This window comes from Otolemur garnettii, unplaced genomic scaffold, assembly GCF_000181295.1.
Source record: "Otolemur garnettii isolate 467f Iridium unplaced genomic scaffold, OtoGar3 scaffold00011, whole genome shotgun sequence".
NCBI lineage: Eukaryota > Metazoa > Chordata > Mammalia > Primates > Galagidae > Otolemur > Otolemur garnettii.
Genome location: NW_003852406.1, coordinates 6,330,726 through 6,346,712, shown reverse-complemented (window position 1 = coordinate 6,346,712; position 15,987 = coordinate 6,330,726). Strand labels below are relative to the sequence as shown.

The window sequence follows — 15,987 nt, the reverse complement described above, 5'->3', positions numbered from 1 at the left end:
ATTATGATAACATCTTCTTTGTATTGAACCTAGCTTTCTGTAAGTATCGGCATAGTTACTATTTCCCTTTATTCACATCCATGTTTGCTCTTAAAAACTTTGCTTTCTTTAGGAGTGTCTCTCTTATCTTTTGTTTATAGATATCGCTGCTTTGTCTAGCATCAAAATGATAATCTCCACTGCTTAGCAAGGCCATTTCTTTTGGACAATCTTCTTTTCGAGATGTTAGTCCAAATATCGAATATTATGCAGTGACACAGCTCGAGGATTTGAGAAGGCATATTTCTATTATTTCCCTCCCAACAAAATCAGTATTTCTAAATAAATGACTGCACTTGGCCTGTGTGGCCATAAGAAACAATCGATGCCAATAGGCCACCCATGCTTTCCACGTCTTGAGTTAAGTAACACATGTGTTTGTGCAGAGTGTGAGAAAGTGACGCTTGCTACTGATGACATTTTAATACAGTGGTAAACACATTGTTAGCATCCGAGCGCATTATCTTCCATTCAATTTCAGTCCATTCTCAAGTACACTGACATACCAGTTGGATTCCGCTCAAAGATAAATAAATCACGTTCAAAGTAACAAAGCCTAATGACACAAAATACGGTGCCTTAGACATGTTCCTCTTTGTATCTTTCTTAATGTTAACCAAGAACTAGAAAATGAAGGCTTCGTCTAGATAATTCGATTTCCGTATTTTCCATTTCCTATCTGGGAGATGAAAGAGCTCTGACACTTGACTAACCATCTGAGACAAACGTTTCCCCCTGAGATGGAGATGGCTATCGGCTGGGAATCTGAGATGGCCTGCCAACCATCTCCCTACCCCGATGAGAGAGTCTTGGGTTTGATCTCCGGAAAGGTTGTGCTCTTACAAATTTCAAGGCTCGTGTCCTTTGACAGTTTCTTCTCCCACTGATTCGAGATGAGACTGTTTTGTGCACTCTTCCTTATGGCTAACTGTAGATTTTGCCATGGTTTAAATTGTCCTATGATGTGAATCCTTATCTCAAGTTCCTGTATAAATCATGTTTATCTCCAGCCTCAAATGATAGGTTGGTGCTCTTTGATGGAAGGTGCTCTTGTGCTCTTTTATTTTCTTGACCTTCTAAATTTTCAAATACAAGCTGGAAGTTCACTATAAACTCTCCTTAGAGTTCTCCCTTTACAGACTGTTTCCATGTATTAATACGTGGAGATCTCTTTGTTTTCTTCTTTGGAATTTATTCCAGCGTCCAACTTAGTATTGTTTACTTGACTTATTTCCGCTCTGAATTTACTGCATAATGTTCAGAAGCCAAAGTCCTGGAAATGATTTTGATTTTACGTCAAAAGAAAAAAAATGTCCAAGGCCCGGCATGGTGGCTCACGCCAGTAATCCCAGCACTTGGGAGGCTGAGGCGGGTGGATTGCCTGGGCTCAGGAATTCGAAACCAACCTGAGCTAGAACAAGACCACTTCTCTAAAAATAGCAGGGCACTGTGGCAGGCACCTGTAGTCCCAGCTACTTGGGAGGCTGAGGCAAGAGGATGGCTTGAGCCCAAGAGTTTGAGGTTGCTGTGAGCTATGATGCCACAGCACTCTACCCAGGGTGACAGAGTGAGAGTCTGTCTCAAAAAAAAAAAAAAAAAAAAGCCTGCTTATCCACTTGCCACCGCTTTCCTTGGAACACTTCTTGCCAAGAAAATGGTACCCTGGAGGAGCATAGAAAGAAATCTAGCCATGCCTCCCATTGGGAACTCTGAGGGTTACCCTGGTTGGGAGGGAGGCAGTGTGGCAGGAAGAAGGGAAACAATTGCCTCCTTCCCGGTTAGTCTCCTTTCCCACTTCCCAACTTACTCACTTTCTCTGTTTCATACTCTCTCCATCTTCCACCCCTATAGTTTCAGTCTGAGCGTTTAGAGAATTTGATTAGAGTTAGTTTTCATCCTTGCTTGAATAAGACAAAATGATTGCATGGGCCCCATCCTTTCGTATAAAAGGAATGGAAAGAGTGGGGACTTTTTAAGAGATTTGAATTGAGGAAAGTACAATTCCACAGAGACACCGCAACTCTTCATGACACTGTGCATTCCTTGGACAAGTATCATTGAGAACCTCTTCATGCCTGGGCAAATGAAACCAAGATTGGCATGTTCCTACAAAAGGAAAACACCAATCTACTTCATTAGGAAAGAGCCCCACAAGTCCTGATTACTTCCTAGGCTGGTGTAGTGGCTACTTACACTCTGGGTACACCGTTCCATGACACACTGAGTAGTTTGTTGGTCTAGGATTCTTAACTGGCAGTCTCAGAGCTGGAGGGTATCAAAGAGGCTGTCCAGTCCAGCTCCCTCACTTTAGACCTGAGTTTAGGCAAATGATAAGACTATACTTTTAGGAGCAGAGCTGAGATTGAAAACCAGACCTTGTGGATCTTATAGTTTAACATTTTTGTAATACAATACATTCTCTCCCAGGAATTCATAAATTCATCTCCATAATAAAATTGTTTATATCCCTTTCTCTTTCAATTAATACATATATTTGGGCACTAACAATGAGGACTTTTTTTTTTCCTGATATGTCACAGAGGTGCTTTATTTAATCAACATTTTTTAACCAAATATGTAACTTATCACTTGTTTCAGTTTATTGGCTTTAATAAGCTACATGTGGCCTGAGCATAGTAGATCACACCTGAAATTCCAGTGCTCTGGAGGCCAAGGAAGGAGGATCACTTGAGGCTAGCAAATTGAGACTGGATCGGGCAACACAGAGAGACCTGGTCTCTTCTTTTTGCCATTGGTTCTTTCTTCCTTCAAACTATCCTGCTTACGTTTTGATTGTTTGGTTTTTAAGGAAGATCATCCCATCTGAGCAGGGATCTTAGGGAATTCTCTGTACTGTCTTCAGTTCATATTCTTGTTCCATCTGGGGGTCAGGGTGAGCTTGCTGACCTGATATTCTAGTTTATACAAGTTTCCATAGTTCTCCAGCATCACATCTCTATACAGCTTTGTCTGAGAAGGGTTTAGCAGTGCCCCCTCCTCCTTGGTAAAGTCCATAACCATGTCCTCAGAGGTTACTGAGTTTTGTAACTCAGAAGGGAAGTTTTCCACCTTTGTGATCCTCTCATGGGCACAGGCAGAACAAATACATCGCACCGATGTGTGGCTGCATTTTCCAAGTCTGCAGGTAGATATGCCTGGACAGCAACCAGGAGAACCAGGGGCCTTCTTTTCTTGCTTCTACAGCCCATTCCACACAAGGCTCAAGACACACAGAAATCTATAAGTCAGTGAGGTAGAACTTTGAGCCAGACTGTTGCTTTTGTACCTCTGAGCAAGCTTTCTAGGAATTTTATTTTCTGTTCAAAAAATAAGTTAGATAATGTCTCCTTTATATTGACACATATTGGCATTCATAATAGATTGGGGGGGTGATTTTTGAGTAAGTCTGAGCTGCATAAACCCCTAGCTAAGATTTTCCCCTTAAATTGCAAAGTGAAATTAATGTTTGTTTTTTTTTTAATTCTTATTAGCCCTTGTTGGCAGTATCACTTACTCATTTGGTAAGTACTCTTGAGTACCTGCCTTATGCCTTGCGTTCAGCTAGAGGCATGGCACTTGCTTGCTTGTGAGCATTATGAGAGCAGCCCACTGCTCCAACATCCCAGATAGCAGGAATTTCTATACCCAGGGGTTCTCAACCTGTGGGTCATGACTCCTTTGGGGGTTAAACAACCCTTTCCCAGGGGTTGCCTAAGACCATCCTGCATATCAGACATTTACATTACGATTCATAACAGTAGCAAAATTACAGTTATGAAGTAGTAATTAAAATAATTTTATGGTTGGGGGTCACCACAACATGAGGAACTGTATTAAAGGGCCGCAGCCTTAGGAAGGTTGAGAACCACTGTCTTAGAGGAATACAGCAATGATAAAAAAGACTCAGTAAGCAATGGATAGCCCTTTCTCATTCATATTTGTCTTCCCCCATATTATTTGGATGGTCTAGGTACATTTTTCACCTGTGGAAGTTAGCTATAGACAAATTCTTTTTCCCTTAGCTTAAACAGTCCATAATTTGATCCTGTGCATGTACATGTAAGGTTATGCATTTATATAAAATAATAACTTAAATTCTATATATCTAGGTAAGGATACAAAATTAATAGTTACTCTTTATGGAACTGTGGGAAATTTATTTCATTACCAGTTGAAAAATATGTCAGCCTTACAGCAATTAATTCAGTCTAGAAAATGGCACCCATCAAATAATATTCTGTGTCAGATCACAATTACAGGGACCTGGCAAAGACATATAAGTTTATAACATATAAATATTAACGCATCTTGTTGAATTTGTCCATAAAACATTTATTACTTAGTCATGAAGAAGCATTAGGTAGCTAATTTACTTGGAGGCATCTCTATATGTCCAGTCCCTTCTCTCCCCTCCCCCCACCGTTTCCAGCCTACATTGATGACAAAGTAAGCTTGAAGTCTGATGCAGGATGTAGCTAATACCATTCAAAGACAATCAAGAGGCCTTATCACTTGATTATCTCAATAGATACTCTTAAAGTAGGGCAAATATGTACATAGCTCTTAGCTAGATATGTTTTCCTGATAAGACATCTGTCCAGAGAGAAGCTACTCTGTGAGCTGAATTTTAGGTCTGTTCAAATGGCTTCCTCTTTGTTTACGAATATGGCGTTATCACTTAAAGCCTTTTCATGGTTGTGCCTCCCTCTGATTAAAAATATACTGCAGTCTTTGTGATCTGCCTCTATTGCATTAGCATTGTTGTTATTTTTTAATTTGAATTTGATGGAGTTTTTTTTCTTTCTAAGCCTCTAGATAGATTTTTCTTTCTTTCTTTCTTTCTTTTTTTTTTTTTTTGGTTATTTCATACTGATTCCTTATGATTAGGAAGAAATCAAAAACATCAATCAGGGAAGTAATCAACTCCTGGCTACCACATCAAGCTAGTAGATTTGAACTCAGGTCTCTGACTTTTTCCCACTGTTTATCCCACACATTTGAACTGTCATTTAGCCCCTCCCGACCTCTGCAGCCTGTACGTTATTCTCATGTTCTTGATTAATATGTGATTAAGACTTTTGTTCGGGTTTTCTCTGGCACTACTGTGGTTTATTCTATTCAGTTGCCCAACATTTCAAGCTGTTATATCTTTTTATTAATGATTTTCCTATAAATATCCCCATTACTTTCAAAAAGCCTCTATGTATGATGAATGGGATCTATTTTTAAATCATTCATAAGTCATTGTATTGAAAATGATATTTGAAGCTGCAGATTTTATTCACCCTGTAAATGATATGGATTTTTAACAAGGACTCTATTTGTGTGACAGCAGTGGCCTAGCTCGGAAGAACCAGCCATTGTTTGTCGAAATGGATAGAGATTTTTTTGTTCTAGTAGCGTCTCTCATGCTAGAGATGGAGAGATGTTTTTGGACTTGTTTGCTGCCTAGGACTAGCTAACTTTAACAGCTAATAGCATCTTTCTGAAAAGGAAGGAGAGAATTGGTAGAGGGTAAAAGCATAACAAAAACAGGCAACGGAAGGAGGTAGGGAGCATTAGCACTGCTGACCATGCCACCACCTTTTCATGTTTAGCATTAAATTCTTGTATAGAGTCTTCCTCCTACTGTCTTCTGGATTTCCTCGTACAGTGTTCTCAACCATGCTTTCAAAACAGATTTTGCATTGTCTTTGGCTAAACCATTCAATTCTTTAGGATCTAGAAGAATTATCCTTGTTGTCAAATGCCCCCTAGTCCAAACACATCTGCTAAAAGTATATGGACTCCTCTCTCTAGCTTCCTAAGATATTATAGAGATATTCAGAACACTGGCCTTTTAGCTGTCGATATTTCAAGGAGTGTGATGGGTGAGTAGAACTGTCTTACATCTTTCAGTGGTAGAACTGTCAAAAAGAGTCTGTCTTTCTTGTCTCTTACCCCTCAAATGTAGACTATTTCAGAATCCATTACAGAGAAAATAAACAGCTGATTTTAAGCTAAAGCTGAGCCTCACAATCATTTGCACTATATTGATGTCAAAAGTATCTCTCTGCCAAGCTCTAAAATGCACCTGCAAAAACTACTGAAAATATCCAAGAACTTTAGTGATGAGCTACAAATGGACTTTGGTATTGATAAATAAAAGTCAATATGTATAGTGAAAGGACAACTTACTGTGATAAATGGGCCCACCATCAGTAAAGATCAAATTATTGACTATCTAGGACAAGGAAGAAAACCTGTCTATAGTTCACTTCTACAGGTGAGAAGAATTAGCTAACAACAGCAATTCAGGAAAAGCTCAAAGAGACACGTAAGAAAAACTTATTAAAAATACATCCCCAAATAAGCAGCAACAATAATAAATACACCTAAGGCCCTGGGCTAATGTACTTCTTTGACCATGCCTTGTTTTACCATCTTTTTTCTACATGAAGTACCGTTGGAATTTCCATAGCCCCCCTCGAGGAGTTCTAATACAAATTTTACCTCTAGACTATGCTATGGTAGAGGAATTCCCCATACCACAAAAACCCATGTTGCTCTTGAAATATTGTCCCTGATGCTTCTGCTAGTTACTTTTCATCATACTTCAACTAGATCACAAGTTGTACGTGGGCATGTTAGAGGTGCCTTCATTTCTTCACCTCTCACAGTCTAGCATGGAGCTCTATCTGTAATAAACACTAGATCAATATTGGTTGATTTCATCCTTGTTGAAATGATTCATTAGAGAAGACATGGTCACACATCATGTCAGAGTTTAATGATGAAACGTCACAGGAGGCACCCAAAAGAACAATTGTAGGGATTAGCCTATCAAACAAACAAACAAACAAAGAGCAGAATGGCAGTAATTAACCACTCCAATGTCTGCTGTTCCCACAACGGGCAGAATGTAGGTATTTCTTCTATGTAGGTTTTATTGGATGCTCTAAGAATCAGTATAACAAATCTTGTACCAGTTCAAAACTGTGTAACTAAGCAAAATATCTGAAGAATAACGTTCTCTATTCCCTTATCTCTACATAAGCCACACCCTCCAAAATTAGAGGTGGAAGCACAATAATTGCATGGTATATACTAGTATGAGAATAACTAAGATCATGCAGCTAAAATTACACTTCACTTCCTGGCTTTCTTGAGAGATTTGGGGTGCCAGTTTATGCTGGGATCACTTTATTCCCACCAAAAATGGTTACAGGCATGTACTCTTTCAATCTAATACTATATCCTCTTTCTCTCTGAAGTGCTTACATAGAAAAACAACTTAGAAATATTTGGCAATTGATGAATATATGTTGGAGGAATGAGTAAATGAATGAATGGAGGACATTTTTAAATTGTGAATACACAATGTATTGGAACCCACAAGTGCAATCAATGCATTTGCCCAAATCTATAGAGGTGCTACCTCATTGGCTTTTAGTAATGGATTTTAACTGTGTGACTTAGTCCCTATGATAAATAGGGATGTAAATAGTGCAGAAAATTAATAATTAAGATATATAGAGAGATAAAAATCATTAAAACAGACCAGGAAATCTTGACCAATGTAAATAGTCAAGATATTCTTAAACTTTGATGCGTTTAACTATCCCACTTAAACATTTCATAAGAATTTATGGATTTGAAAATACTCTGTATGACCTAAACTGAAGAAAACTACATTAACATAGCTACGTCAATAACCACACAAGCCATATATCCTCTCCTTCCAAGTCTCATACTAACCCATCTCACTATTTTGCAAATATGCATCCTTGGCCTTAAGTGGGCTAAACAAGAAACTGAGCAAATGTATTGGGAAGATAAATGAAAGTTTATATCCTCTTGGCCCAGGAGGACTTCTAGCATGGTACCTCTGCTTCATTCATTTGTTCATTTATTATTTCACAAATTCTTCAAGAAGGCTTTCTATGGCCTAGACAATGTTATCTATGGGGCACACAGAAATGTGTGAGTGAAGTAGATATAGTCCCTACTTCTGTATTTTTTCCAGAAAATTGAAATGCAAAAAATGAAAAAGAAAAATTATTAATTACAAATAAGAATTTTATACTTTTACAAGTTTTTTTGTTTTCTTTTTTTTTTGAGATAGAATCTCACTCCATCACCCTGGGTAGAGTGCTGTAGGCATCATAGCTAACAGTAACCTCAAACTCTGGGGCTCAAGTGATCCTCTTGCTTCAGCCTCCCAAGTAGCTGTGACTACAGGCGCCCACCACAACTCCCAGCTATTTTTAGAAACTGGGTCTTGCTCTTGCTCAGATGGGTCTCAAACTCCTGAGCTCAAAGCAATTTACCCACTATAGCCTCCCAGAGTGCTAGGATTATAGGCATGAGCCACTGCACCTGGCCTATTTTTCCCATATTTTGTTCTCAAACAAAAGGTTTTAGAGAAGTAGCGAATTCTAACTATGCTCACATTTTCACAAAACCAAGAAGTTTTAGCTATGATGTCCAGGTAGGGTTAGTGAAACTGTCTAGAAGAAATATTTCAACTAGAATTATGTTACTAGTCTTGCAAGTGGATGTATGTGGCCCCCAGGTTATGATCACCAATGCTGTCTACATTCCATGAAAATAAGCAGAGGAATGTGGCAGGTGTGAACACTACCACTGCTTGGATCTGGGGAGGGACACTTTTAGGTCACTTATCCAATGTGTGAAGTAACACAGTGTCAGCCTTTGCAGCATCTCTATTCTCTTAATGGAGGTAGAGAAATAGTTGGCCCAGGCCAACTCCCTGATGCCAACAAACACATCTCATGAGTGATTTATAACCTTATATTTTGTTTATTGGATTTATGGCTTATATATATGTTTGTGTGTTACCAAGATCTGAAGTCACAGTAATACTATAGCACCTATAGTAGATAAAATTCTGTCGTACCCAATTGCATATGTATATATTTATAGCATTTGACTTAAATGTGATATAATTTACCCTGTTAGAGTTTTGTTTTGTTTTTTTCACTGTTTTTTTTTTCATGAAGACAGGGCCCACTTTTATTGAGAAACCATTTCTAGAACAAATGTAATATGGAAATATGTTGCTTCTAGAGATAATTTAGACCAAGTGCTATAACTTGTGGAAGAATGTGGAAACTTGAGTCTGTTTCTCTAACAGAATTAGTGGTTGTAATGTGCTTATAGGCAATTTTAGACTCCTCTGCTAGCTTCTGTTTCTGAAATAATATCTCATGATAAGTTACCTTCAGACCTTCCATCCAAAACATCAGCCCTTGTTCAGTTTCAGTGTATTCATTGGATATTTTTAGATTTACTTTTGATAGGACTAATTGTTTGGTGTTTTGTACTACCATTTTTAATTTAATGAAAGATAATGAAAATGCGTGCAAAGTGTTCATTAACTGTGATTTGTGGGACAGAAGAAACCATTGCCACCAGCGTAGAGCCAGTCTTTCTAATCGACTATCCTGATGTTCTCTCTGTGTCCCATTGCTGTTAATTGACTATATTCTTTTAGATTTATGCATTAAAAATACGATTTCGACTTTGAAGCGATCACTTTGTTACTTGGTAGCTTTTAAGCTGGATGCCATGAACTTATTTTTCTTCTAAGATAAAGTCACATCTATAGATTTTTCAACTAATTACTTGTCTGCCAATAAATACTTAGAGGATACATTTTATTTCAATTTATTATTTGTGTTTACGTAGTGTGTCCCTGGAAATATCTGTGGAGCTGAAAGGAAGTGTTTTAATGGTGTTTGCTACTACTTTTCAGCGCTCTCTCTTTCTTCTCTCTCTCTCTCTCTCTTAATAGCTCCCGTCAGTCCAGTCAACCATGACAGCAACTCAAACTCGGCAAACTTCCAAGATGCGGAGGCCGTGCCTGACAGATGGGACTGGGAAGAGTCTGAGAGTCCAGGTGAAAGCCATTTAAAAATAGTCAAGTAAAAAATGATAAATTTGACACAGCGTTGGGGTCCTTGGCCGGGGGTGGGGGGAGCGGACACCATAATGCTGCTTTCTCCTGGCAGCTGCACTGTCCAATTACTGGTCACCTCCAGGGGTCACAGTGTGGAGCTGTTATCTTTTCCTCTTTCATCAAGAATTCAGTCGGAGGAAGTACAAAGGCTTTAGGACTGAGAAGGGAAGCCGACACTATTAGTTCATTAGCATCAATTGTAGGCTAAACTGGTTAATAGAGGCAGAGATTGGAAACGAGAGCAATGCCAACATTTTAAATCGTTCGAATAATGCGCTCTCGCTAAAGTCAAGCGGAGGCGGAGAGACGGAGGGAAAGAGAGGCAAATTGTCATCGTTACCATTCTATCCACCTTTCTAAAAACAAACAGGACGCTAATTGGCATGAGAAGGGTTAAACAGGACAGTAAGGGGTGTTGTCAACTCTTCAGAACAAAAGGAAAGAAAATGGTCACCCTTCCTCGCGCAATGAAATTCACTCCGTGTCAAGGTTACTTATTTTTATATTTTCTTTGTAGAAAAAAACAGAAAGGTACAAGAAGGACACAGTCAGGAACACGTCAGCGTGGATTTCTGTTTCTGTTTTGTTCTGAAGCATGCCTAACAGCTATTTAACTAAAAGAAAGGGAGAAAAAAAAACTTGTAGAAGTTGAATGACCTGCCTGGCTAACTGCGAAGCTATGAGGCGCTAGAAAGTAGCTTCCCCTCGCGAGTGAAAGAGTTAAATAGGGCCCTGCACTGAATATTTTTCCTTCCTGTTTTCTCTGGCTTCTGTGGACCCTCTACCCTCTCACATCTTTGTGTGCTGATCCATGTATCATATTTTCGATTCATCCTCTCTGTGGCCTGTCAGCTTAGTTAAGAGATTTCCAAATCTTGTAGCCTTCACTGACAAGGGGCAGCTGCAAACAGTCCCCTGATCCTTCCCCGAGGAGAGCTACTGAGATTTAATTTTCAGTGAAAGGTGCAGCCTGCAATCTATGTCAGGTCCCCTAAGTCATCTCAGAACCCCACTAGGCCCAGTGGCGATGGCATTGTATATCAGCCCTCTCCACTCCACCAAGATTCCTCAAAACAAGAACTACTGCTCTGCGCCCATCTCCAACCACATTTCTGCGTTCCCATCCCACGGAACTGAGAAGGAGTATCTTCAGCAATGACAGAAATTTTTAATGCGCAGATTATCCCCCCTCCTGCCACGGTATCTAAAAGAAGAGCATAGACTAGTCTCACTCTAAAATGGAGAGAGCAATGTTCAACGCTTACATTTCTGTAATAAAAAATGATTTATATGTTACTGTCAGTTTGGACTAATTTTGCCTGATTTTGACGAGGTTTTTTTTTTAAGAGTATCTTAATAAATCGTTTTCTAGCCATCTTCCTGCCAGGCAGTTAAATCCACGAATGAAGTTTGTACTTCAGTGCTGATTGTTTTACATCAGCTTAATACCATTTCAAAAGTCGAATACATTTCTGTTATCCCTTAACATGAGTGGAATTGTTGTGAGATTGAAATAAAACACACTCTGATTGATATGAATAAAAGGATATAGCAAAAAAAAAAAAGGAAGATTATTTAAAAATATAGGTGCTGATAAAGAATCTTAACTTAAAGAGTGAGCACTGTTCTATACACTGGACTTCATTATACTGGTAATAAAGAATGAATTACTCCGGCTTTTTCCTCTGTCCATCCCTGCATTTTAAGACATCTTGCCTTATAGGCCTAGAAACCTCTGGAGAGTTCACTACTGGTCTCACTGCCTTCCACTGAGAATTTGTGGCTTGGTTGTCATGGAGACATCGTATTTCTCCAAGAATTGCTCATATTGATCCGTGGCCAGGAGTAAATGGCCAAGCGAGCGTGAGGAATCAAGGGGGCTGGGCAGTCCTATAAAATGACCAGGGCTTGTGGGTTGGAAATAAGCTCATAGCAAACACTTAGGCAAAAAGAAAGAAGCCGTTTTATTTTGTTTCAGGATTTCTTTCTGCGCTCTGGGTCATTGTCTTCTTTCCCCATGAACTTAAAGAAACTTGTTAGTCCCTTGTCATGTCAGATCTTTGGTGCTTGTCCTGACACAGCTGTCAGCCTTCCAGCTCTGCGCAGTTCAGGGACACACAACAAAGAGGCAGTGACATGAATTATTTATTGCTCCTTGTGTGGATAAAATTCTGTGATAAGAAATTAAGACACTTCTGACAGAGGTGCTTGTTTAGTGAGAGAGATTTTGATGAGAGACTGTATTTCCTTGAGGTAGGAGCATCCGTTAGGCAAAATCCTCCAAATGAAAACCAAAGGAGAATAAGTTTTATATTTCTGGTGTGAAATTGGTGGCAGAGAGGGACAGACATGAATGATGAAAACAAGACCGTCCGCTTTTTGAAGTCTAAAACATTAACTTCAAAATACCAAATCTTTCGAAATGTAGGTGCTCTAAAACCACAAGCATCACACTAACAGTTTTGTTACCTCTATTTACCATGTCAGAGCGGTGTTTCTCTGGAAAGCATTACCCCCTTAGTTAGAAGAAAATTGGGGGATTTTAAGTGGTGAGATTTGGGAAGATGTCTTCAAACTAACAGGAGGGTTGCGTCAGTAGCTAAGCTTACAGTTTTATTAGCATATTACTCATTGATGGAAAGAACATTTAAATCTGATCACACATGCTTAACCATTTTCAACTGACTATTATCACTCATTTAAAATTCCTTTGAACATTTTTATGTACATGCAAAATCCCCCCAGTTACACAGTTGAATGTGATCAGTCTTCTAACTGGAATGGGTCTTGACCTTACCTAGTTTTTACTATGCAATGCTAAATGACTAATATGTTTGTTACATCATCTTAAATGAATAGAACAGTTGTTTGAACACTACATAGAAAATGAAAACAGAAATCGTTTTTCCATTGAAGAGCAGTTCAAAATTGCTTCAGATATTGTTCTTTCCCAATAAAACCTCCTTTTTGTAAATAAACATCATTAGTTCTTATGGTTTCATATGTACATTGCTTAATACCGACTCATTTTCATAGGCAGAAAGCCAGAGGGACATCAAAGCACAGAAAAACTAAATTTGGGGCGAAAAAAAAAGTGAAGTCGATGTTTTAAATGTTGGTAGAGTTTTAAAATGCCATTAATACAACCAAATTGTTAGAATTCATATAAAAGAGTAAGAGTGACTTTGTAAATTATCTCCAAATGCGATAGGTTTGAACTTACTAGGTAGATTGTTTATTTTTACAGGGCTATCACTCCTTCTCCAGGCACTGAACTGAGCAGGACGAGCCCTTTGTAAATGGGCTGCAGCCTACATATAGGTCACAATTTATATGCCTTGTGGAGTGGCTGCTCACCTGGTCTCTAGAGCGCTCTACCTTATTCATCATGCCATTGTGATCTTTTTATTGGTTCAAGCTGTATACCCAGGTGAGCACCTAGAGTCCATTAAGGCAGGCAAAGCACCTGCAGACTAGAGCTTTCCTGTTATTTTGACCCTGCTAGTGAACCTGGAGGTCTTGTCTGATAAGGGAAGGTATCTCTCAGCAGTATCTTTTCTTTGGAATAATTCATTAGCAAAGAGTTCTGACTCACAGGTGAATCCCAGATTGAAGTTTCTGGCTTAGACTCTGTGAAGTCTACTTGCTCCTTCACTGGCATTTGTAGGTTCCTGAAACCTGTGGGAATAACCTTGATGTCTAGTAATAGAAGCACTGAGACAACATCGTGAACTTGCAGCTCCCTTCTTGAGATTTTAGGGCCATTAGGATTTCTTTCTTCGGCTCTTTAGGCCTGGATGCTTCTGAATCTGAAAAACGGTTATCACAAAAACAGTTCAGGTGAACCTTCTGCTGGTGAACTTCTTGTTAACTGTTTCTTATACAATAAAATAGAGCTCAATCCCTATTCTCCAGAAAATTAACAGAGAAGATTTCTTGTCTGCCATCTTTACATTCATGATGATAGAATATTTAAGGGGATATTCACCATTTTTATGAAAGTGTCAATAAGAGATCTTGAGCTTTTATCGCCTTATTGGCTTGGAAAATTAAGAATTTTCTTTTTTAGTGCACTAGAGACAGTGCTTAAAAGTAGCTTCAGCTGAAAGCCGTAGTGACGAGAGAGATCTGGGAAGTCCAACAGATGTATTTACCTAAGTGTTTTCATATCATTTCAGAGTAGTTTATAATCAGTATGCATTCCGCCATTAATGGAACATCTTAGAGTTAGTGTGTTAGGTATATAGATCTATAGGCATCATGGTCAATCAGTTTGATGTTTGATGTTTGCATGAATCTGATGATCAAAACTAGATTTCCCAGAGTTTCCAGGGGATACTACATCGTGAAAAACCAAGGTAGATTTTTTTTTCTTCTACTCTTCTGACTCATGAATCAGAAAATCAGGGAGCAGAAAGTAGGACAGATTCAGGACTGGAGCATTGGAGATGGCTGATGATGATGCATGAAGCAGGAAAAATGTGGAATCTGTGAAGAGCTCATCAGTCATAGCCATGCAGAACACACTTCTTAGGGTTAGTGCTAAAAAAAGGTCTAGAAGAATGAAAAATAATTTCAGTAGTAAGATATAAGCTTTCCTCTAGTTGTGTTCTACAAGTCAACATTTTAAATTTCTCCAAAGGGAAAAAATTTAAGCACCAACATAATAATTTTTAAGAATATATAAACACACACACACACACACAAACAATTCGTATACAATATCGGTTTATCTAAACCAAAGAATCAGCTTTTTAGTTTTTGCTAATAGGAGTGAAACTTACTATTCATGGTTCTGACATTAATATAAATGTGGTTAAAAATATTTAACTGGCTAGGCGCCTGTGGCTCAAGTGGCTAAGGCATCAGCCACATACACCTAAGGTGGCGGGTTCGAATCCAGCCCAGCCCGCCAAACAACAATGATGGCTGCAACCAAAAAATAGCCGGGTGTTATGGCAGGCGCCTGTGGTCCCAGCTACTTGGGAGGTGGAGGCAGGAGACTTGCTTGAGCCCAGGAGTTGGAGGTTGCTGTGAACTGTGATGCCATAGCACTCTACCCATGGGGACAGCTTGAGGCTCTGTTCCAAAAAAAAAAAAAAAATTTAAGGCACAATGTTCCAATCAGTTTGATGGTCAAATTGATTTAAATCAAGTAAAATTTTTTAGGCCTACAAAGATAATCACCCAAGTAGTCTGAAAAATAAATTTTTTTTGATCCCCTGACTCCAAAAATATTTCAACAAATTTTTATAAAATTTGATTCTAAAATTGCAGTTATGAGTTTCTCTAAGAACAAGTAGATTCTTGAAATATATGGAAATTTACTAATTTTAAACCAAATTCACCTTCTTGAAAACTTTTAGCTTCCTTGGCCATTAAAAAACAACAACCTATTAAAAACGTGTGCAATTAAAATGTATTTGCCTGGTTTCTAAGACAAGGTATTTTTCATTATATTAACATTTTATTTCATGATAGAAAAGACCTGTAGAAATTATAAGCAACACCCTTCTTCCTCCCTTTCTCTTCTCATTCTCTCCCTCCTACCTCCCGACTTCTCTTCCTCCCTTCCTCCTCTTCTTTTTGTTCCGCTTTCTACATTTCACCCTATAACCCAGAATGTTTGTTTTCTTTCTAGGTGAGCCAAGACATCATTTATGGTTAGCAAAGGTGTGCCCCTGCAAGGTGTGCTAACTGGAATCTCATCTGTAAGAACTGGATTTGGACACGTTACAGCCCCCCAAACTATCATTTGTTGGTTATTATATAAAAGCAAAGTTGTTGGTAGAATTATTAGACTCTAATGGATTTGCTAGCACTTTAGCCAGAATGTATTGAAAGTATAATACTGATTGAAAGTACCCAAATTCATCTAATTTTAGGAAATCATTGTCTAAATAATTCTATACACATACCTCTCACTTTTAAGTTAATTTTTCCAAAAATGAATGCCAGCCCACAGATACAAATTTCATACTGCTTTT

General features: G+C 38.6%; 1 protein-coding gene across 1 annotated transcript in view; it reads left to right on the top strand.

Annotated features, from left to right (window-relative positions):
- Positions 1-15,697, top strand: part of WDR72 (WD repeat domain 72) — a 194,029-nt gene extending 178,332 nt beyond the window's left edge. The window contains exons 18-19 of the mRNA XM_003784626.1: positions 9,836-9,940; positions 15,642-15,697. Of these exons, the coding sequence (XP_003784674.1) occupies positions 9,836-9,940; positions 15,642-15,697 (161 nt within the window). The remainder of the gene's footprint in view (positions 1-9,835; positions 9,941-15,641) is intronic.
- The last annotated feature ends 290 nt before the right edge of the window (positions 15,698-15,987 follow it).